At 47.3% G+C, this 23,561-nt stretch overlaps 2 protein-coding genes across 8 annotated transcripts in view; one reads left to right on the top strand and one right to left on the bottom strand.

Annotated features, from left to right (window-relative positions):
* ap4s1 (adaptor related protein complex 4 subunit sigma 1) overlaps nt 1–19,301 on the bottom strand; it is a 47,387-nt gene extending 28,086 nt beyond the window's left edge. For 4 of the 5 annotated variants that reach the window (XM_067991405.1, XM_067991410.1, XM_067991408.1 and 1 more), the window contains exons 1-4: nt 19,262–19,301; nt 13,557–13,754; nt 12,799–12,885; nt 8,827–8,895 (exon numbers count right to left, since the gene is read on the bottom strand). In XM_067991405.1, coding sequence (XP_067847506.1) covers nt 8,827–8,895; nt 12,799–12,885; nt 13,557–13,694 — 294 coding nt within the window. In that variant the 5' untranslated portion in view covers nt 13,695–13,754; nt 19,262–19,301. Of the gene's footprint in view, nt 1–8,826; nt 8,896–12,798; nt 12,886–13,556; nt 13,755–14,069; nt 14,335–19,261 lie in introns of all 5 variants that reach the window. The other variant, XM_067991406.1, reaches the window with a different exon arrangement.
* The window catches only part of strn3 (striatin, calmodulin binding protein 3), a 162,274-nt gene continuing 157,387 nt past the window's right edge, over nt 18,675–23,561 (top strand). For all 3 annotated transcript variants that reach the window (XM_067991404.1, XM_067991403.1, XM_067991402.1), the window contains exon 1: nt 18,675–19,078. In XM_067991404.1, coding sequence (XP_067847505.1) covers nt 18,803–19,078 — 276 coding nt within the window. In that variant the 5' untranslated portion in view covers nt 18,675–18,802. The remainder of the gene's footprint in view (nt 19,079–23,561) is intronic.

Below are 23,561 nucleotides of genomic sequence, written 5' to 3'. Positions count from 1 at the left end.
AGGCCCAAATCTCTCCCAAATGTTTTAGTTTTAATTGTACGTAAATGAAGCCATGATTGACTTTGACTACTACTTTATTTCGATCAGCTTATTGTTACTATAGAAACTGGCATTAATGACACAGATTTCTCAATAAAATAGCACGAATTTTGATAAGTAACAGAATCAGAGCGTGCAAGAGTGGAAAAGACCATGATGGTCTACCTGGCTGGCACCAGAATTCATAAACAGAATATTTTACTACCAATAGCCCTAAATAATTTTTTCACCAAATGCCTGTCCAATTCATTCTTAAAATTATTAACGCTATCGGCTTCAGTTGCCTCCTCACTGAGCTGATTCCAAACATTCATCACACTGTATGTGAAGTAGTGAAATCTCCCCTATTCTGAGCTTCATCCCATCCCTCCTCATTATTATTCTTGTAGCAATGGTAAACATTTTCTCAGGATTTAGTTTGTCGACATTCTTAAGGATCTTGAATATCTCAACAAGATCCCTTTTTCGTCTCCTCTTCTGCAGTGTAAACAAACTCATCTGCTGCAGTTCCTTCTTGTAGCTCATGCGTCTGCTGCCAGGTATAAGATGAGCAGCCTTTTGCTGCACCTAATCCAGTGTTACGAGGTCATTCCTGTAATATGGCAATCAGAACTGTGCAGAATGGGACGAACCAATCAGGCTCAGTATCCCATCAGAGATTTGTGTTCTATCCTATGCGGTATAGAACCAAATTTACCTTGTTTACGCGGTACGCAGATGGTTTCAATGATGTGTCCATCGATACCCCAAAACCCTTTCCTGTGCTATATCCTGAAACTGAATTTTTATTCTCCGCTCAAAGTGATAGTCTCATCACCTTGCAATTGTCAACGTTGAATTTCATTTGCCATTTCTCAGCCCAACTTCCAAATTTATCTCTATCTCTCTGGGTCGGATCATCCTGCTCTCAGTTATTTGCAGCCCGCGCATTCCCCCCCCCACCATCTTGGTGTCATCAGCAAATGTTAGACAGTTTTATCTCTATCCCACTTACCTCAGGCCCAGCACTGATCCTTAGATGATCCACTTCTTACCACTATGATGCAGCTCCATGTATGACCACCCTCTGCCTCCTTTGATGCAGCCAGTTGTCAGTCCACTTCAATAACTGTCCATCTATTCTGTACTTTTCTACTTTATGGACCAACCTGCTATGTGTTGCTGTATCAAAAATCTTGCTGCATTTTAGATAAATGATGTTCAGGGTTCCTTTTATTCAAGGGCACTGATACCTCCTCAAAGAATTTTAACAGGTTTGTCGAGATGATTTTCTCCCCATACAATCCCCTTTTACCATTTTTTAAAGATAGGTGTTATGTTTCCTTTTTTCCAATCCTTTGGTACAATTCCTGATTCTAATGATTCCCTATAGATTCCTGCTAGAACATAAGTGCCCATGTATGTAGGCCATCCGGCCCCGAGGCCTTACCGTCTTACAATGTCTTCAACATTTCCTTCAATTCCTTACTGTAATTACTAACATTCTTAAAATGTCCTCATTTCTGGAAAACAGACCCTCAGTTGCAGGAAAGACTCAACGGCATTTGCCGTCAAGGGGAGTGGGACTAATTGGATAGCTCTTTCAAAGAGTCGGCACAGGCACGATGGGCCAAATGGCCTCCTTCTGTGCTGTAACACACTGTGATACTGATGCAAAGAAACTGTTGAGGATATCGGCCGTTTCCCAGCTGTTTTCTCTACATTCTGCAATCCTAATCTATTGTCTGTTTTCACCTGTTGAACTAGGATTTTATCAGTTTTCAACCTATCCTTACACTCCTGCCTGAACACCATTGATATGAAGATCTATATTTGAAGAACTGCCTCTTTTTTGCTCTCATTATCTCCCTTGTTGCCTAGATAGGTGTCCTCTTATTCCTATTGAGTTATTGGCCTGGTTTGGAAATTGGTTGAGCAGCAGGAGACAGAGTTGGGATAATGAGCAGGTACTCAAATTGGCAGGATGTGACCAGTGGTGTCCTACAGGGATCTGTGTTGGAGCCTCAACTATTCACTGCATTTATTAATGACTTGGATGATTGGATCGAGAGCCACATATCCAAGTTTACGGCTGACACAAATATAGGCAGCATTGTAAGCAGTGTGGATGGAAGCGTCAAATTACAGAGAGGTATTAATAGATTAAGTGAACGGCCAAAACTGTGGCAAATGGATTTCAATGTAGGCAAGTATGAGTATTCCACTTTGGACCTAAAAAGGATAGACCAGAGTACATTCTAAATGGTGAAAAGCTTGAAACAGTGGAGGCCCGAAGAGACTTAGAGGTCCGTGTACGTAGAGTATTAAAATGTCATGGACAGGTACAGAAAATAATCCAAAAGGTCGGAGATGGTGGGGGGGAGGGGTCAGTGGGGTTGGAGAGTATGGGGGGGAGTCGGAGATGGTTGGGGTGGGGGGGTTGGAGATGGAGATTGTGAGGGTGGGATGGGGGGGGTTGGGGTCGGAGACGGTGAGGGTGGGGGGGTCGGAGACTGTGAGGGTGGGTGGGGTGAGGGTGGGGGGAAGGGGTGAGGGTGGGTGGGGTGGGTGGGGTGAGGGTGGGTGGGGTGAGGGTGGGGGGGTCGGAGAGGGTGGGTGGGGTGAGGGTGGGTGGGGTCGGAGACGGTGGGTGGGGCCGGAGATGGTGGGATGGTGGGAGGGTCGGAGATGGAGATGGTGAGGGTGAGGGTGGGGGTGAGGGTGGGGGTGGGGGTGGGTCGGTGAGGGTGGGGGTGGGGGTGGGTCGGTGAGGGTGGGGGTGGGTCAGTGAGGGTGAGGGTTGGAGATGGTGGGGGTGGGGGTTGGAGATGGTGAGGGTAGGGTAGGGTGGGGTGGGGGTGGGGGGGTCAGTGAGGGTGAGGGTCGGAGATGGTGGGGGTGGGGATTGGAGATAGAGAGAGTGGGGTGGGTGGGGGTGGGGGGGTCAGTGAGGGTGAGGGTCGGAGATGGTGGGGGTGGGATTGGAGATAGAGAGAGTGGGGTGGGGTGGGGTGGGGTGGGGGGGTCGGAGAGGGTGGGGGTCAGAGATCGTGGGTGAGGTTGGGGGCGGGGGTCGCAGATGTGGGGCAGGAGCTGGTGGGGCGGGGGTGGGGCCGGAGATGGTGGGGCGGGGGCGGGGGCGGGGGCGGGGCCGGAGATGGCGGGGGTCGGCGGGGTGGGAGTCGGTGAAGGTGGGGGTCGGTGAGGGTGAGGGTGAGGGTGGGGGCGGGTGGGGGCGGGGTGGGGGCGGGTGGGTGATGGTGGGGGTTTGGAGATGGGGTGGGGGTTTGGGGGTGGGGGTTTGGAGATGGGGTGGGGTGGGATGGGGGTTTGGAGATGGGGTCGGGTGGGATGGGGGTTTGGAGATGGGGTGGGGTGGGATGGGGGTTTGGGGGTGGGGTGGGGTGGGATGGGGGTTTGGGGGTGGGGTGGGGTGGGATGGGGGTTTGGAGATGGGGTGGGGGGTGGGGGGCGGGGGTTTGGATATGGGGTGGGGTGTGGGTTTGGAGATGGGGTGGGGGTTTGGAGATGGGGTGGGGGTTTGGAGATGGGGTGGGGGTTTGGAGATGGGGTGGGGGTTTGGAGATGGGGTGGGGGTTTGGAGATGGGGTGGGGTGGGGGTTTGGGGGTGGGGTGGGGGTTTGGAGGTGGGGTGGGGGTTTGGGGGTGGGGTGGGGGTTTGGAGATGGGGTTTGGAGGTGGGGTGGGGGTTTGGAGGTGGGGTGGGGGTTTGGAGATGGTGGGGTGGGGGTTTGGAGATGGGGGGTGGGGGTTTGGAGATGGGGGGTGGGGATTTGGAGATGGGGTGGGGTGGGGGTTTGGGGGTGGGGTGGGGGTTTGGAGGTGGGGTGGGGGTTTGGAGATGGTGGGGTGGGGGTTTGGAGATGGGGGGTGGGGGTTTGGAGATGGGGTGGGGATTTGGAGATGGGGTGGGGTGGGGGTTTGGAGGTGGGGTGGGGGTTTGGAGATGGGGGGGTGGGGTGGGGGTTTGGAGATGGGGTTTGGAGGTGGGGTGGGGGTTTGGAGATGGTGGGGTGGGGGTTTGGAGATGGGGGGTGGGGTGGGGGTTTGGAGATGGGGGGTGGGGTGGGGGTTTGGAGATGGGGGGTGGGGTGGGGGTTTGGAGATGAGGGGAGTGTGGGGGGTGGTGGTATGGGGGGGGTGAGGGGAGTGTGGGGGGTGGTGGTATGGGGGGGGTGAGGGGAGTGGTGGTGTGAGGGGAGTGGTGGTGTGGGGGGGTGAGGGGAGTGGGGGGTGAGGGGAGTGGTGGTGTGGGGGGGTGAGGGGAGTGGTGGTGTGGGGGGGTGAGGGGAGTGGTGGTGTGGGGGGGTGAGGGGAGTGGTGGTGTGGGGGGGTGAGGGGAGTGGTGGTGTGGGGGGGTGAGGGGAGTGGTGGTGTGGGGGGGTGAGGGGAGTGGTGGTGTGGGGGGGTGAGGGGAGTGGTGGTGTGAGGGGGTGAGGGGAGTGGTGGTGTGGGGGGGTGAGGGGAGTGTGAGGGGGTGAGGGGAGTGGTGGTGTGGGGGGGTGAGGGGAGTGTGGGGGGGTGAGGGGAGTGTGGGGAGGGTGGGGTGTGGGGGTGAGGGGAGTGTGGGGGGGGTGGGGTGGGGGGGTGAGGGGAGTGTGGGGGTGGTGGGGTGGGGGGGTGAGGGGAGTGTGGGGGTGGTGGGGTGGGGGGGTGAGGGGAGTGTGGGGGTGAGGGGAGTGTGGGGGGGGGTGAGGGGAGTGTGGGGTGGGGTGGGGGAGTGTGGGGTGGGGTGGGGGAGTGTGGGGTGGGGGAGTGTGGGGTGGGGTGGGGGAGTGTGGGGGGGTGAGGGGAGTGTGGGGGGGTGAGGGGAGTGTGGGGAGGGTGGGGTGTGGGGGTGAGGGGAGTGTGGGGGGGGTGGGGTGGGGGGGTGAGGGGAGTGTGGGGGGGGTGGGGTGGGGGGGTGAGGGGAGTGTGGGGGTGGTGGGGTGGGGGGGTGGGGGGGTGAGGGGAGTGTGGGGGTGAGGGGAGTGTGGGGGGGGGTGAGGGGAGTGTGGGGTGGGGTGGGGGAGTGTGGGGTGGGGTGGGGGAGTGTGGGGTGGGGGAGTGTGGGGTGGGGTGGGGGAGTGTGGGGTGGGGTGGGGGAGTGTGGGGTGGGGTGGGGGAGTGTGGGGTGGGGTGAGGGGAGTGTGGGGGGTGAGGAGAGTGTGGGGGGTGGTGGGGTGTGTGGGGGGGTGAGGGGTGGGGGGGTGAGGGGAGTGGGGTGGTGGGGGGGTGAGGGGAGGGAGTGGGGTGGTGGGGGGGTGAGGGGAGTGTGGGGGGTGGTGGTGTGGGGGGGTGAGGGGAGTGGTGGTGTGGGGGGGTGAGGGGAGTGGTGGTGTGGGGGGGTGAGGGGAGTGGTGGTGTGGGGGGGTGAGGGGAGTGGTGGTGTGGGGGGGTGAGGGGAGTGGTGGTGTGGGGGGGTGAGGGGAGTGGTGGTGTGGTGGTGTGAGGGGAGTGGTGGTGTGAGGGGAGTGGTGGTGTGGGGGGGGTGAGGGGAGTGTGGGGGGTGGTGGTATGGGGGGGGTGAGGGGAGTGGTGGTGTGAGGGGAGTGGTGGTGTGGGGGGGTGAGGGGAGTGGGGGGGTGAGGGGAGTGGTGGTGTGGGGGGGTGAGGGGAGTGGTGGTGTGGGGGGGTGAGGGGAGTGGTGGTGTGGGGGGGTGAGGGGAGTGGTGGTGTGGGGGGGTGAGGGGAGTGGTGGTGTGGGGGGGTGAGGGGAGTGGTGGTGTGAGGGGGTGAGGGGAGTGTGGGGGGGTGAGGGGAGTGTGGGGAGGGTGGGGTGTGGGGGTGAGGGGAGTGTGGGGGGGGTGGGGTGGGGGGGTGAGGGGAGTGTGGGGGTGGTGGGGTGGGGGGGTGAGGGGAGAGTGGGGGTGGTGGGGTGGTGGGGTGGTGGGGTGAGGGGAGTGTGGGGGTGAGGGGAGTGTGGGGGGGGGTGAGGGGAGTGTGGGGTGGGGTGGGGGAGTGTGGGGTGGGGTGGGGGAGTGTGGGGTGGGGTGGGGGAGTGTGGGGTGGGGTGGGGGAGTGTGGGGTGGGGTGAGGGGAGTGTGGGGGGTGGTGGGGTGTGTGGGGGGGTGAGGGGTGGGGGGGTGAGGGGAGTGGGGTGGTGGGGGGGTGAGGGGAGTGTGGGGGGTGGTGGTGTGGGGGGGTGAGGGGAGTGGTGGTGTGGGGGGGTGAGGGGAGTGGTGGTGTGGGGGGGTGAGGGGAGTGGTGGTGTGGGGGGGTGAGGGGAGTGGTGGTGTGGGGGGGTGAGGGGAGTGGTGGTGTGGGGGGGTGAGGGGAGTGGTGGTGTGGGGGGGTGAGGGGAGTGGTGGTGTGGTGGGGTGAGGGGAGTGGTGGTGTGGGGGGGTGAGGGGAGTGGTGGTGTGAGGGGAGTGGTGGTGTGGGGGGGTGAGGGGAGTGTGGGGTGGGGTGGGGGAGTGTGGGGTGGGGTGGGGGAGTGTGGGGTGGGGTGAGGGGAGTGTGGGGGGTGAGGGGAGTGTGGGGGGTGAGGGGAGTGTGGGGGGTGAGGGGAGTGTGGGGGGTGGTGGGGTGTGTGGGGGGAGTGAGGGGTGGGGGGGTGAGGGGAGTGAGGGGTGGGGGGGGTGAGGGGTGGGGGGGTGAGGGGAGTGGGGGGGTGAGGGGAGTGGGGGGGTAGGGGAGTGTGGGGGGTGGGGGGGTAGGGGAGTGTGGGGGGTGGGGGAGTGAGGGGGGGTGAGGGGAGTGTGGGGTGCTGGGGTGGTGTGGGGGGTGGTGTGGGGGGGTGAGGGGAGTGTGGGGGGTGGTGGGGTGGGGGTGGGGGGTGGTGTGGGGGGGTGAGGGGAGTGTGGGGGGTGGTGGGGTGGGGGTGAGGGGAGTGTGGGGGGTGAGGGGAGTGTGGGGGGTGGTGGGGTGGGGGTGAGGGGAGTGTGGGGGGTGAGGGGAGTGTGGGGGGTGGTGGGGTGGGGTGAGGGGAGTGTGGGGGGTGGTGGGGTGGGGTGGGGGGGGGTGAGGGGAGTGTGGGGGGTGGTGGGGTGGGGTGGGGGGGGTGAGGGGAGTGTGGGGGGGGGTGGGGTGGGGGGGGTGAGGGGAGTGTGGGGGGGGGTGGGGTGGGGGGGGTGAGGGGAGTGTGGGGGGGGGTGGGGTGGGGTGGGGGGAGTGAGGGGAGTGTGGGGGGGGGTGGGGTGGGGGGGGTGAGGGGAGTGTGGGGGGTGGTGGGGTGGGGTGGGGGGGTGAGGGGAGTGTGGGGGGTGGTGGGGTGGGGTGGGGGGGTGAGGGGAGTGTGGGGGGGGTGGGGTGGGGGGGGTGAGGGGAGTGTGGGGGGTGGTGGGGTGGGGTGGGGGGGGTGAGGGGAGTGTGGGGGGTGGTGGGGTGGGGTGGGGGGGTGAGGGGAGTGTGGGGGGTGGTGGGGTGGGGGGGGTGAGGGGAGTGTGGGGGGTGGTGGGGTGGGGGGGGTGAGGGGAGTGTGGGGGGTGGTGGGGTGGGGGGGGGTGAGGGGAGTGTGGGGGGTGGGGTGGAGTGTGGGGGGGATCGGTGGGGGGGCGGAGATGGTGTGGGTGGGGGGGATCGGTGGGGGGGCGGAGATGGTGTGGGTGGGGGGGGATCGTGGGGGGGCGGAGATGGTGTGGGTGGGGGGGGATCGTGGGGGGGCGGAGATGGTGTGGGTGGGGGGGATCGTGGGGGGGCGGAGATGGTGTGGGTGGGGGGGATCGGTGGGGGGGCGGAGATGGTGTGGGTGGGGGGGATCGGGGGGATCAGTGGGGTCGGAGATGGTGTGGGGAGGGGGTTGATCGTTGGCGTGGGATCGGACATGAGGGGTTGGAGATCGTGGCGGGGGGGATTCGGACATGGCGGGGGGGTTGGACATGACTGAGGGTGGGTCAGCGGATCGCGTGTGTGGGATCGTTATAACTGGAAGTGGGCTGGTTAGGGTCGGGTTTTACTCCTTTACGATTTTTACCTTACCACCCGCCCCCAACCCACCTGTTCACGGGGTTAAAATTTACCCCCTGAACTCCAAGAGTTAAATTATGAGGAGAGATTACACAAACTTAGGTTGTATTCCCTGGAATTTAGAAGATTAAGGGGTGATTTGATCAAAGTTTTCAAGATATTAAGGGGAACTGATGGGGTTGATAGAGAGAAACTATTTCTGCTGGTTGGGGAGTCCAGGACTAGGGAACAGAGCCTAAAAATTAGAACCAGGACTTTCAGGAGTGAAGTTAGGAAACACTTTTACACACAGAGAGTGATAGATGTTTTGAACTCTCTTCCACAAATGGCAGTTGATGCTAGCTCAATTGTTCATTTTAAATCTGAGATTGATAGATTTTTGTTAACCAAAGGTATTAAGGGATATGGGGCTGAGGCAGGTAATGGAGTTTGATCACAGATCAGCCATGATCTCAACGAATGGCAGTACAGGCTCGAGGGGCTAAATGGCCTACTCCTGTTTCTATGAACCTAAGTTTCTTATCCAGTGATTTAAATTGACTTTGTATGCCATTTCTGCTCAAAACTTTGTCCTTCGAACAATTTATTCTAGTCCAGCTCCATTAATTGCTTCTTCAATCTCTGAAAGTCTGCCTCCCTAAAATTGAGTCAGAATAAAACATATATTGCCAAAAGGATACCAATATTTCTACTATTAAAAATTGTTTTGTCGTTCATTTACATTTTTGTGAGGCTACTTGGTGATATACTTGACTCACTCCAGTGATGTAGCCTGATTTGTGCCATTTCCAAGAACCTTTATGGCCCAATGAGATGTGCCACCACACCATCATGGGACAACTTTAACTGTACAAATGGTATTTCTGTCCCACTAATTATTAATATTGTTTATTAACTCACCACTCTACTGAAGTATTTATCCAAAACCTCGACAAAATTATGTATAAGTTCATACACTGCCAGTTCATTCTGAAAATTAAAAATAGAATAGTTATTTGTCTGCATTATTTGTATTTCAATGTTATCAATAATCTGGTTGAGCAGCCAGTGGTTGCAGTTTATGTGGGAACGAACATAGTTGTAGGACTGAAGAAGGGTTCTTGCACAGGAATGTTAGGAGCTAAGATAGAACCTAAAAGCAAGATCTCATGGATAAAGCAATGGCTGAAGGATAAAAAGCAGGGAGTTGGAATAAATGGATGTTTCTTGCATTGATGAGATGCGGCTAGTGGTGTGCCCTAGGGATCTTTATTGGGATAACTTTTGTTTCCATAATTTTGTTAATTCATTCTCAGGATGTGGGTGTCGCTGGCAAGGCTGGCATTTATTGCCCATCCCTAGTTGCCCTGAGAAGGTGGCAGTGGGCTTTCTTGAAGTGCTGCAGTTTGTGTGGTAAAGGTGCTCCCACAATGCTGTTCTTGTTATTCTTTGTAACGATTTTGATACAGCCGAGTGGCTTGCTAGTCCACTTCAGAGGGCAGTTCAGAGTCAACCACATTGGTGTGGGACTGGAGTCACTTATAGGCCAAATCCAGTAAGGACGACAGGTTTCCTTCCCTAAAGGACATTAATGAACCAGTTGAGTTTTTATGACAATCCGACAGCTTCACAGTCACGTTTACTGATACCAGCTTTTTATTTCCAGATTTTTTTTTAAACTGAATTTAAATTCTCAAACTGCCAAGGTAGGATTTGAACTTGTGTTCTCTGGATAAATGATTTGAACATGGAACATGGGGCATTTATACCAAAATTTACTGAAGTCAAAAATTTAAGGAGCATGGCAAACTTTAAGGGAAACTGCAGGGGGACATAAACAAACTAGTGGAGGAGACAGATTAGGGGACTGGGCTGATTATGCTGCAAATGCATTTCAACATATATAAATGTGAAGTAATGGATTTTGGAAAAACAGAATGGAACTGCAACCTAAATGGCAAAACTCTGAATGGGGTCTTCGGAACAAAGAGATGTAGGGGATGCAGTTGCACAGATCTTTAAAAGCGGGATTGAAAATGGAAAAAGCCATAAAAAGGGCAAATGAGATTCTGGGTTTTATGTATGGGGCACTGAATACAAAGCAAGGAGGTGTTGATGAATCTGTACAAGACATTGGTTAAACCTCAGTTGGAGCACTTGTTGAGTTTTGGGCATCCCATTATAGAAAAGATGTTGTAGCCATGGAAAAGGTGCAACATTGATTAATAGGAAAATACCAGGGAAGAGCAGTTATCAATACGATGAGAGATCTGGAAAAACTAGAACTGTCTTCACTGGAGCAGAGAAGTTTGAAAAGGGGAGGGTTCTAACGGAAGCATTCAAATTTTTGACAGAATCTAAGATGGTTAATAGTGAAAGATTATTTCCACTGGTCAGTGAATCGGTAACAAAGAGGAATAAATTTAGAATTAGCACTAAAAATAAAGGGGAGGTTAGAATATGGAGTTCATTACTGCAAGTGGCTATGGAAGTTGAGTCAATTACAGCTCCTAAGAGAGACTTAAATAAACACTTGAAAAGGAAAAATTTTAAAGGATATGTAGAACAAGCAGGGAAATGTGAATGGAACAAGTAACTCCAATGTGGAGCTAACAGTGGCAGAGGCACGATGGGCTGAATGGCCTCCTAATGTGCTGAAATTGCTGTTGTTCTATGAAATCAGTACTTTATATAATGTAATTTTGTCATTTGCATTTTATATGAGAATATTGAATGATAGAATAGGGTTAGTGATTCTTTAACATGTTGATTACTTAACACCAAGGTCTGAAAGTTCTCACTATTATAAGGCTTTGTCTATCTTTCTGTATATTATTGCGTCTATAACAGATTGACTTCAGCTTCTATATGAAAGACATGAAAAACAGTTTTAGACTGTTACAAAAATTAGCTTCTGTTATTAAATATGATACCTCAAGAATGTAAAATTTCACTACAGAAAATCATTACAGCCTGGAATTTCCTCTGTGTTTGTGCCCAGACACACACGTAATATGGGCACAAACCAATTACGTGGTTTAAAAGATTGTGGAATTTTGGGTGGGAGTCACGCGTGTAACTACAATATGCCCAAGTTTTCTCAATCTTTTACGTTCTTCCATCCGAACGAATCTCCGCCCACAAAACTGGCCACACCCCCAACTCTCAAATGTGAGTATCCTCCAATAGCGCTTGTTCAGGGGCCTCTCAATATTGCGACCAGATTTTCAGGCACAGCAGGAAATTGTCATATATCTGGTTATTTAACTGCAATTCTGTGAGCATTTTAAAAAAAAATTATCCTCACTGAGAACTGTATAAGTTACGCTGAAAATTGAAACGCTTCCCTGGTTGCAGGTTCTTAAAAATGTGCCTGAGGTGCATGAATGATGGTTAAATAAGTTGAAATTTTAAATTTTAAGACTCAAAGAAATATACTGGTGTGGGTTCAGTGCTTTCCTTGGACCACGATTGTTTATGCTGATTTACGCCCGTTTTAAGTTTGGGCGTATTCTAATGAGATTGGGAGGATATTTGGGCATAACTTGACCGTCAAAATGGGCGCAATTTCGGGTGCAACTTCCGGGTTGCGCCCAAGGAGGAAACTCCAGGCCTACATAATTTCATTGTCATTTGGTACACACTTTGTGCATATTTATGCAACAGTACATTCTGCATATGTGCTAAAATGTCTTCTGCTTGGGTTACTGTATGTTGTGGGTAATAAGTAAATGGCATCGAAGACATCTGCCAACATAGCACAATAAAGGGCAGACTCGGTGCTGAGTACAATGGAATAGCATGATCTTTAACAGTAGCAGGAGTGGGAGTGAACCATCTAGTAGAAAAATGGCTCCATTCAACAATTCAGAACTTAAGTTAATTATTGACAGAACTAAGAAAAACAAATTGAAAGATTTTGTCACTGAGAAGAAGAGCTGCAGAGTCAATATGACTGAACTTTCTGTCGATGCAACCAATAGAATACATACTCCGAAGTGGAAAAGAGAAAGGCATCAAAACATAGTTAAACATCAGGAAGTGGTGGCTCAAAGAAGGGATAGCCTGTATTAGAAGATTGGCCACAATTGGTGGTGGTGCCAAAGGACATTTACCCTTCTTCAGTGGTGGAGGAGTAGGTTATCAGTCACAGCTTCTTACATGGAAGGCCAGTTCAGATGGTACCAGTACTCCATTATTCATATTACTTTGACACTCTAACTCCACTTGTAACACCTCACACAGTCATTGATTGATTATAAAGTTTAAATCTCCAAAAACCATGCGCATCAGACCAATATAAAAATGAATTCTAAGTACAAAGGATGTCTCTCTCTGTGGAATGAGCAGTTCGACACCACTGAAAAACTGTATGAAAATGGCAGCAGTCATTCCACAGCAGTGTATTGTAATATTGGTGCAGATATCAGATGCTTTTAGAGACTTTATGCATAGAATCACATCGTGTGGCATGTATCTAAATTACTTATCAGCAAAATGTGTTTGACACAAATACAATATGGCACACGACACAAAATGCACCAGCATAATTTTGTGTAAATTTAGCCTATTATTTGCTTTACTGTGGGTGGACTGCATATACAATGTGTGACACTGTGCTAGTCCTGTATCAATTATGTGCATTAGTTGATTCCATTTTATTTTTTACTCAAGTAGTCTAAGCCCAGTGCTAAAATAATGAATACTGTAAATGTGAAGATTAATGCTGGCTCTTTTACTCGCTAATACTGCAATAACTTTTCTAATCATTACCCAAACTGAAGAGTGAGTTTGTATAATGAATACCTGTAGAAGGTAAACAGATATAGAACATGCGATAGTCAATGAAGTTCAGCATATATTGGTTCAGTGAGAGTGGTAAATGATGCTTACCTCTGCATCATCAATGCCAACTACAACAAAGAGTGCAGCATACTGACGATACACGAGTTTAAAATCCTTGTATTCAACAAAGGAACACTGAGGGAAAGACAAGAAACATGTTCAGAAGTTTCATAATCTCAATTTGTCAAACTGTTTCATAAATTGGATTCTATTTATTTTTTAAACAAACATTTTGAAATGATTTTGCTGAGGCATTTTCTTCCCTCTTTAGATACTTTTGTGTCACACGCCATTTCCCAACCAAAAGTGCTGGTTGGCAATGTGATGCCAGGCCTCAGAAATTTGGTTCCAATGTAGGCTGTTAGGAAGGACCAGGCTGATCCTGCCCAATAGTTTTCTTTTCCTCCCTTGGGAATCAAAAGAACAGAAGAAATCACCATCTGATGCCTACTATTCTTAATCTGTTGAAGAAGATTTGATGATGTGACTCTTCTCCTACCCCAAATTTCTCCTGCCATCAACCCTCTACACCATGAAGGTGGGCCGTAGTCATTTCACATAAGATAGTAACATACCTCCCCCACTTCCACCCAGCAAAGAGCTACAGGGAACCTGAGATAACTCATCTGACTGTTAAAAACTTGCTACTAGGACAAACCCCACTGCAGTGCTCCACCATTGTCGCTAAAGGGAACAACAACAGTGTATCAATATGGTACAAAAGTAAACAATTACATTTTTAACAAATTCATCCAGGGCACACAAAGACAGATTCAGAAACTTTTTTGAAGTGTTAGGATTTTTACCTGGTCCTTTGTTCGTGAGAGGCAATTTTTAATGACATCAGCTTCTAACAGTGTTCTTTTGTGGATCTCCACAGGTTCATAATACCTGCAGAGTCTCATTTGCCCTTGTTTGTTCACTAAGAGAAAAAACTTAATCATTTTCAGTGAATTTCTGAACCAGATCAAATGGTGCTCCTTTTTGTTTCTATCACAATATTTCTGAAAAAAAGCAAGGAAATATTATAGCTCATTAAATTTATCCTCGGAATTAGGAAGCAGCCTCAGCTTTACAAAACAAGATCAGATTTTCAGTGTGTAACTAAAATAAGTTTGATAAAATAAGTTGATTATAGTTTAAAGGTTTATATAGCTGAAGCTATATAATCATTTACAACAGCCTTTTCATTGCAACTCTTTCTGATACACAGTGAAAATATGAAAAATTCAATTCTGAAACTAACCAGGGGCTAGTAAGTGTCAAACTGAGGTATGCTGAAAAACCAAGCAGCTTGCAAGATATGTCAGTCTGCTTACCTATCCAATTGCAATTGTGTTCTCTTGCTTCCTTACTACAATAAAGATGTATTTTATTTTTTATTGCAGCAACAGTTTTTGTCAGATGCAAAGCTAACTTTGAAGAGCATACAAAAAGTTTTACTTAACTTAGTGGCATGGTAGCATATCCTGATGGAGTGCCAATGTACTGAGCCATGGAGTGATCGGGTTCAAATTTGATTCAGCCCTCCCTCCCCCGCTGCTGTTTTACAGCCTCAGAGCTGGGTGAAGGCCTGATAACTCCCTACAAAGGGACCGAAAATTTAGAGTGAGAACTGTTCTCACGTGCCTCTTATTACAAGACAAAGAGCATCATAGTGGCCTGGCATCAGACTGATTACTCTTTTTTTCTTGGATACAGGAATTGCGTGGCCAGAAGACCAGTGAAGGCAGAAAATATGGGTCGAGGGAAATAGGTGCATGCTTTCATTGAAGGATAATGTATCCTCAAAGAATAGAAATCCTACCTGACAAACAGTGGGTAATATTGTTCTATTACTTTTATAGTACCATAACCTCTGGTACAAGACAAACTGTTTCTGATTACTTTATTAATAATGAAACCATAGAAACCAGCAACTCTATAACATCCCCTTCAGCATAACAAGACAGCATTATAGAGAGGGTTAACTGTACACAGGTACTGTAGGTATCTCAAACAATTTTAATAACTATTTTAAGCTTTCAAAATGTTAAAATAATTTGTTACTCAAATAATAATCTCAATATAGCATATCAGATGGAATTCCAAAAGCAAAAACATAACAGGTGTTGCCAAACCATCCTTGCAGTCACATTTCCTTAATAAAACAAGTGACTAATATGTGAAAGTGGGACTTGAGTAATCTGATATCAACCATATCAGGAACACAGGACACTAGGAACTGTCCAGCAAAATGATTTGAACCAGATTTTAACGTGATGTCAGTGTGACCTAAAGTATATTTTAATGAGCTTGTTTGTTCCTGGAACAAAGTTTAATATTTTGACGACCATAAAGAAAATATATTATTAGAAAATAGAGAAATACTAAAATAAAAATAATTTTTGGTTTAATTAAAACATCTTATTTTTCAAGGAAAACTTAAATGTCCAGAGGAAATTAGACAGAAAGCTGCTGCTAATCATTAAACAGCGTGTGTGCTAAAGATAATTCTGACTGGTTACAATTCAGAGGAACTATATTCTGACTCTACTACCTTCTGGCTAACTGTACACCAGGCAAGTGAAAGGGTAACATGTAAAGACACTAACAGCTGCATCATGCAGGTCTGAATGTGGCTCATGGTTACAGTGATTTCCACTCTAGTATTTCTACAGCTGCATTCCAGCCAAATTCTGTAGATACTATAAATACCTTGTTATCACTGGTTCACATGATGGGAAACCCCATTCACAATTCAAAGAAAAAAAATCTCCATTATTGGCCAATCACCTGAAACCAATCGTAACTCGGTGTGAATTGAAACATTTTACATAGAAACTGCCAATGCTGTAATCAATTAAAAATAGATGCAGCTGGCACCCCAGTCACGCAGTTGGCAACAGCACCGTGTTCTACCGAGCTATACCCGAAAGTGCCGGGTCTGTTCACTGGTCCATGCTGAGTTCAGTGACGTCAGTCAAAGCGGCACTGGGGGTTTGTCGTTGGCCTCGGCATCCCTGGGTTAGGGAGGACAAAAAAAATCTGCCAAGGTTCTATCTCTTCCATCATTATTCATTGACTCCTGATGGAAAAGGCCTGCGTGGATTTGGCTATGAAGACCACACAGTCAAATAAGAACAACTTGCATTTATATAGCGTCTTTCACAAATTCAGGTCTTACCAAAGTGCTTCACAACCAATAAGTTAATTTTGAAGTGCAGTCACAGTTGTTTTGCAAGTAAACGATGCAGCCAGTGCACAACAAGATCCCACAAACATCAATGAGATAAACGACCAGTTTGTCTGTTTTTGATGGTGTTGATTGAGGGATTAATGTTAGCCATAGACTCCTTCTCTTCCTCAAATAGAGCCAGGGATCTTTCACAATCATCTGAACGTGGCCCCAGTTTAATGTCTCATCCAAAAGGCAGCACCTCTCAGTACTGCACTTAAGTGCCAGCCTGGATTATGTGCTCCAATCTGTGCGGTGAGGCTTGAAACCACAACTTTCTGACTAAAGCTTGAGAATGCTACCAGTGGACCCTCTGCTAACAGCTACTGTTCAGGCTCAAATGTAAAGAATGAGCACTTGAACAAGGTAATGAAAGACCCCTGCACCTATGGAAGTGTTTCCCAGCACCGACTAAAGGATTTAAGAAAAAAAAGGATATTTAAAAAAACTTGCATTTATATAATTCCTTTAATGTAGAAAAATATTCCAGGGCACTTCACAGAGCAGTAAGGAAAAAAACAGATGTTAAGTCAAAGGAAGGATTAGGATGAGAGACAAAAAGCTTGGTCAAGGAGGTGGGTCTTAAAGGAGGAGAGGGAGGTGGAGAGATAGAGGGGTTCAGGCAGGGAATGTGGGGTCTAGGTGGCAGAAAACATAGTTGTCAATGGTGGATGAAGGGATGGGGGCAATGCAAAAGAATGGAGAGCTTGGAGGGGCTTGAGGAGATTAAGAGTTAGTTAGTGAGAGGGAAGGATCTGGTGGGATTTAAAACAAAAATTAGAATTTTAAATCTGAGGCATAGGGGGGTGGCTAGGCGATCGGGAGCCAATGAAAGTCAGCAAGGATGGGGTAGTGGGTCAGTGGGACTTTCTGCAGGCAGCAGAGTTTTTGGTGAGTTGAAGTTTGCGGAGCGTGGAGAATGGGAGGCTGGTCAGAAGAGTATTGGAATAGTTGAGTTTGGAGATGACATAAGCATGGATCAGAGTTTCAATGACACACGCACTGAGGTAGGGGTGGAGGCAGGTGATATTAGAGAATTGGAAGTAGGCGGTCTTTGTGATGGAGATGATATCTCGGCTTGAACAGGACATAGAGGTTGCAAACAGTCTGGTTCAGTCTGAGACAGTGGTAGGGGAGAGGGCTGGAGTTAATGATGAGGGTACAGAATTTGTGTCAGGGGCTGAAGACATCCCAATATTGGACAAGATGAGCTTGCAGACAGCATAGGGGAGAAACTAATGAGATATAGTTCAGGGCTAAGGCAGGAGGCATACCTAGTGGGCAAGGGGGAGAGAAGCAGCAGAAGTAGCTGAATGGATGATCTTTATCGTGGTAACAAAGAAATCTATGAGCTCCTTGCATTTGGTAGAGGTGAAGGTGCAGGGGACAGGGGAGTAGGGTTTAAAGAGGTGTTTGGGAATAGAGAAAATAAGGCTGGCGTTATCTTTACCCTCTGGGATGATCCTAGGTGGTTTTGGTAGAAAGAGTAAGGCCTGGTACAGCTTGATGTGGTTGAGCCAAATCTGGTGGTTAGGGCATATTCTCTCAGTTGTGTTAAGATCCCACCCCAGCTCTCACTATTTGGTATCCAGTCCTGGTAAATCCAAACTGTTATGCACTAGCACTTTTATAAATAATTTCAATGGAGCAGAAATTATAGATCCTTTAGTATGAATAGATTATTAACTAAACTAATGTTTTGGAGAAAAGATGAATCTTAACCTAGGAAACAAGCATAACTCTACATCTAAAATCTTACAATGCAATTTCAGTCACGGTACTTGATTAACAAAGCCTGCTTTTTTTCTTAACTTTGTTTGTAATTATCTGTATATATCACATTTATTTTTGGCTACCAATGCTGTTGACTAATTACACTTTTAGCCCTGGGTCTATGATGATTAATTTCTATTCCCCCAGTCTTCTCCCCATTACATCCTTCTGTCGATGTAGCCAGCCCTCTGGTATCTCACACAAGTAGTCATTCTTCCTGTGTGAGTTTAGACAATGAGTGTTCGATGGGTATTTAAAACTGGAGGCCAACACAGCCAAGATTACTGGATAGCTTGTGCGATCAAGAGTAAGACCTTAGTTGCTTTTCCCCCCTCTAGCACAGAGATACATAGGCCACACACTCTAACTGCTGGCCCACTTAAATCAACAAAGACCAGAATCAAACCTGGCTCCTGCTGGTCTGTATGGCTCAGTACTACAGGGGTGGTAAACGGCACACATGTGTAAAGGCAAAAGATTATTACAGAATGGTCCTCAATCCATTTCAATTTTATTAGTAGGCCCTCTTAAATAAAACACCTCAAATGTCTAAATAAACGGTCTCTCAAAATGATATCTGTAAATCAGAGATGTAATCACTGCTTTTAATTTTCTTTTAAAGAATATGAACTGAATTGTGGCCCATTTCTAATGAAGATTCTCAGTCTATACTAGGAACACTTATCAAGCTTGCGTCTGATGCGGAGTGATGTCCTGGGGCTGCATTTTCAATGTTTTAATGCTGGTTTTCTTTGCTGCAAGTCCTCATTTGGAATTCCAGGTACTCGACATGTGGGTGCATGTTTCCAATGGAACCAGTTTGCAGCGAGAGGGCAGGTATGCCCCGCGCGTGCGCACTGACGCTCTCGCTGACAGAACTGTATTTGGCGAAAGGGCCGCGGCCCCCCCCCTCCCCCCCCACAATGCAGCGCGCCGCCATATTCTGCAGAAAGAATGTCAATGGTGGCTTGCTGGCGGCGCTCAGACTCGTCGGGCTCCTCTCTCGCAGCTCCTTCCATTAATATATAAAAATAACAATATCCCTATTAATTAATAATAAACATGGATGAACATCCTGTAGGAATGTCCTCGCATACCAATTCCGGCGGCCCTTTACTGGGCCCGGGAAGCAACGGCGGCGGTAACAACAACAACGGCGGCGGCGGCGGAGGAGGAGGCGGCGGAGTACGGCAGCAGCTGCTGCAGCAGCAGGGTCAGCAAGAGGAGTTGCAGCGGCCCCAGTACACTATCCCCGGGATCTTACACTATATCCAGCACGAATGGGCCCGCTTCGAGATGGAGCGAGCGCACTGGGAGGTGGAGAGGGCCGAGCTACAGGTAGAGTGACAGGCAGCGCGCACACACACGGCCGGGGCTGGGACTCGGGGACTCGAGGGTAGGAGGGCGGAGAGACGGATAGGGACATCTGCTTGGAATGAGCGACACGGTTTTTGCACTTAGTGACCGCCCGAGACGGAGGGCGGACGGGAAGAAACGATAGAAACAGCGGCTGGTATTTACCCAAATGTGGAACCATCCTCGCCGCCGCCATTTTGGTTTCCAATATGGCGTCAGCCTGCTGACTGTAAATAACTGGTAACATTTTTGTGTGGGCGCCCGAGGCCCTCAGGCTCTCCCCTGATCTATCAACTTTATTTGCTTGGGTTCTAGTTCGTTTCCAATTTGTGTTACTGTCGGAAATTATGCGCGTCTTGTATGTGTTTTTGTACAATCAGATCACAAGGGCTTGTAAGAGCTGTGAATCTGATCTTGTACAATGTGGATTGTTTGATCGTTGCTTGGTTAGCATTTCATAAGCACTTCATGACTCAGATTCCGTAATATGCCCGAAACTGTCAGCCTAGACAAATATGTTTTGCTTAAAGCGATTCAGTCGTGATCCTGCAAGTTGGGGCTGACCACATCATTGGACATGGTGTAACATACATTTGAAAGATGTGACATCGTTTTAATAACAGCCTATTTTGCAATATTGATTTGCAGTTTCATTTTGAAACGATTAGCTCCAACAGATACACATTCTGTGGTATAATAATAAAATTATAGTAATAATGGAAAGCAAAAGACAAAATGCATGGAGTTTCAGTTCATCGTTTAAGTTACTGCCATTATACGACTTTATACCCACTTCTGAAGTTAATTCTAACAGGCTTATTTTGTGATGCACAACATGTACAAACGGTTGTCTGTCTTTTGTTTTAAAAAGTAATACCTTATGGCTTCAAAGGCTAGATATTGTGTAATGGTGGGTGGAGGAGCACGGACAATGTAAACACGGGGAGGCGTTCACTTCAAATTTTAATCACGTATTGATTGGTTTGTGATTTATTTTGCCCTAACTGCGTTTCAATCCACTGCCTTACATCTAATATACATTACGGGAAGTTATGCACAATCAAAAATCCGTGTACACTCAAAAGAGCAAGCCTGTTCTGTAACATTTATCTAGCTAATAGTGATAAAGGAGAACATCTATGAAAAGAAAGTTGATGAAAACTGTGAATTGTTTTCATTATTAGGAAATATTCAGTAATTGCTTAATGTCAAGTACTTGGGAATTGTTATGATCCCCTGGAGTAATTCACATTTAAGACTTATCACTGATTCTGCTATTAATATTATGTTAATTTCCAGACATTCAAAGCATTTCACATTGCAATATTACACTGTACTTTGTGGAAGTGAAAAATGGAATGTTATCGTCCTTTTAGTATTGAATTATTGTTCCTATTTATTGTGGTATACTACTCTGTTGAGAGCTTGGTGTTAAATTATTGCCACAAATATAGCTTTGAGTTTCCATCATTATTATTATGCTTTGAAATATTAACAACTGTCACCTTGGCTTAGTGGCAGCACTCGCCTTTGAGTCAGAAGGTTGTGGATTTAAGCCTCACTCTAGAATTTGATAATCTAGGCAGTACTTTGGAAGTACTGCATTATTGAAAGTACCATCTTTTGGATGATATGTTAAACTGAGGCTCCATCTGCCTGTTCAGATCCCATAAGTGATCTCCGGGCACGATTCAAAGAAGAGGAGTTCTCCCAGCAATCATTTATTCCTCAGCCAACACCATCAGAAACAGATTAACTAGTCATGTTGGACCTTGTTGTATGCAAATTGGCTGCAGAGTTTACCCACATAACAGTGACTACACTTCCAAAAGTACTTTGTTGAGTGTTAAGCGTTTTGAAATATCCCGAGGGAATAAATGCATTAAAGAAATGCTAGTGTTTCTTACTTTCTAATTTGAGGCATTGTCTACCTGATTGGGGACATCCTGAGAATGTGATAAGCACGTTACAGATGCATATTCATTCTACTTTACAGTAATTGAATTCTGCCTTTTTTATGTAAGGAATCTCTTTACAGGACAATGATTTCATTTGTAGTCTCCATTTAATCTTAATGTTTACAATTGTTTTTTTGCCTGGATTATTTTATAATGTGAATATTTAATAAAACAGAATATATCATGAGCAGTTGACCTGACAACCAATAATCTAATTTTTCTACACCTGCATCAGTAATTAAGTGATGCTAATTGCTAGATGTGCTTTAATGAATTTGTATGACGTTTTTATATTTTGTTTTTTTAGGAGCCAAATATTTTTTCCCTCTTTACTTGAAGGCATTGATTACTTCTGGAGTACGGATTTGTGGGTGGGGGCCGTCCGCTTGGTGTCATTCTTCATGTATATGCCTGAGCAGTATGTGTTGCTAGACTGTTTGATTGCGTGAAGGATATGACAGCCAAACTTGATCCTATCCTCACCTTGTGCACTTTTAGCAGGGGTTGCTGCATAACGATGAGGAGTCAGAGCCATGGCTAGTTTTTCCTTCCTAACTTAATAGCCTATCACTGATATTAGCTAACTGGAGGGTTAAACCTGAGACCTTCTTGGTCCCGATGGCTCAGAAATGTTGACCTTACCTTTGAACCATTGGGGAGACTCCACAGACCTATATATATATATTGGATAGTACAATTTTTCCCTCTGAAATCTATCAGACTATATTGGTCTTTTGTTTCAATAGTTCATTAATAATACAGCTGTTGGCATGAAGGATATTTACTCCTGCATTATGCATGTCCTGTGTTTGCTTTGGTGTCACAAAACTGAGAAAAGACCTAAACAACCATAGGAAGTAGGATTCCTTGCACTTTTATCATTGGTATTTATGTTTATTTCCCTTATTTTAAAAATGGACCAAAATTGAGTTAGACCCAATGAGTTATTGATGCCAATTGTGACATAATTTAGGGATTGTTCATAATATGTATCTTTCGAACAGACACAAGTCTTCTATCCATTCTGAAAAACATGCTGTAAACAATTATGAAAAACTTGCATCCTTTCAGTCCTTTATTATACATAGAGTACTGACTCCAAGTACTCTTATGTACTCTTGAGAGTTATAATTACAGAATTTTTTTTTTATTCGTTCATGGGATGTGGGCGTTGCTGGCAAGGCCAGCATTAATTGCCCTTGAGAAGGTGGTGATGAGCCGCCTTCTTGAACCGCTGCAGTCCACGTGGTGAAGGTTCTCCCACAGTGCTGTTAGCAGGCTATTGTAGATATTTTGGTATTTATTTCACTGTAGTTCAATTATATTCATATTTTGTTTATCTTTCTTTGCCTCACATTTAAATAAATGGATGTTAACAAATAGTAAAATATTTTACGGGGTAGCCAAACCATCAGAGTAAATTTCTTCACAATTTATTGTGTGGTTTACACATTTTTCTTAACTATAGTTAATTATTCTCAAAATTACACAAAATTGAATAACATTTGGCAACCTCTACAGCTCAGTTATTTTATTAAATTTGATTTGAAGCTAGATGGAGAATTTGATACGAATAATCAGGTTTTGACCAGTTAGGTGGTCAGAAGAACATTTTTTTGTTTTTTTCTCTTGTAAGTAGGGATGAAGGGAAAGTGTTGTAAAGATTGGTAAGCAGTCGCCTCGCACCTGCTTATTACTGTCATGAGTAAACCTGTTATTTTTATTTGTTCAAAGAGTTAGCACTTCTGTGCATCTGTCTGCACTGTCAGTTGGTGAGTAGTTAGCAGGTGACAGATGAAAAAGGACAATGTTGCAAATGAAGGGAATGCCTTCAAGATGAGTAACTGCAGAGATGAGTAATACTGAGCTAATGATCACTGGTGCCTGTTGATTGATTGTATGATGATTTAGAAGTATTGAAGAACAGAGTTAACCTTATGGTATTGGTTGCATTTCTTATATGTACTCACATTTATCTTTTTTAAAATAACAGGAATTTCAACACATTTGAGCATTACTTTGGCTCTGGAAAATGCTGCATAGTAACTATCTTCTCTGGTTTCTTAAAAGCTATTTTTATATTTTCTATCTTTTTCCTTTTGCCTCCCCTTGTTTCTCTGCAGAAGTTCCATGCTGCCTCAAAATCTGTAGTTAGGAGGCTGGGATTGTCTGGGTTTTGGACTACTTGATTCTGAATCACCTACTAAGTGTTGATTACATTTGCACCTGAGTGAGGCAACTCAATTTGTGCCTTGGTTGAAATGGAGAACCTCACTTCTGACCGATCTTGCAGTTGCTGGCCTGACTGAGAACTGACCAAACTCCCTACCAATAGTGGCTAGTAGTTTTGAATAACAAAGAGCCCTGGGACTTAGATCCAGTACCATCTGGTTTGGAGGCAGCTGTTCTGATTGTACTAGATAACTGTGAAATTTCAGTTTATTTTTGTTTTAACATTAGAATTGCTCATGCAATCTGAGAATTGATTCAGTTTAATATGAACTAAA

Source organism: Heptranchias perlo, chromosome 10, assembly GCF_035084215.1.
Source record: "Heptranchias perlo isolate sHepPer1 chromosome 10, sHepPer1.hap1, whole genome shotgun sequence".
NCBI lineage: Eukaryota > Metazoa > Chordata > Chondrichthyes > Hexanchiformes > Hexanchidae > Heptranchias > Heptranchias perlo.
This window is presented reverse-complemented; position numbering and strand designations above follow the sequence as displayed.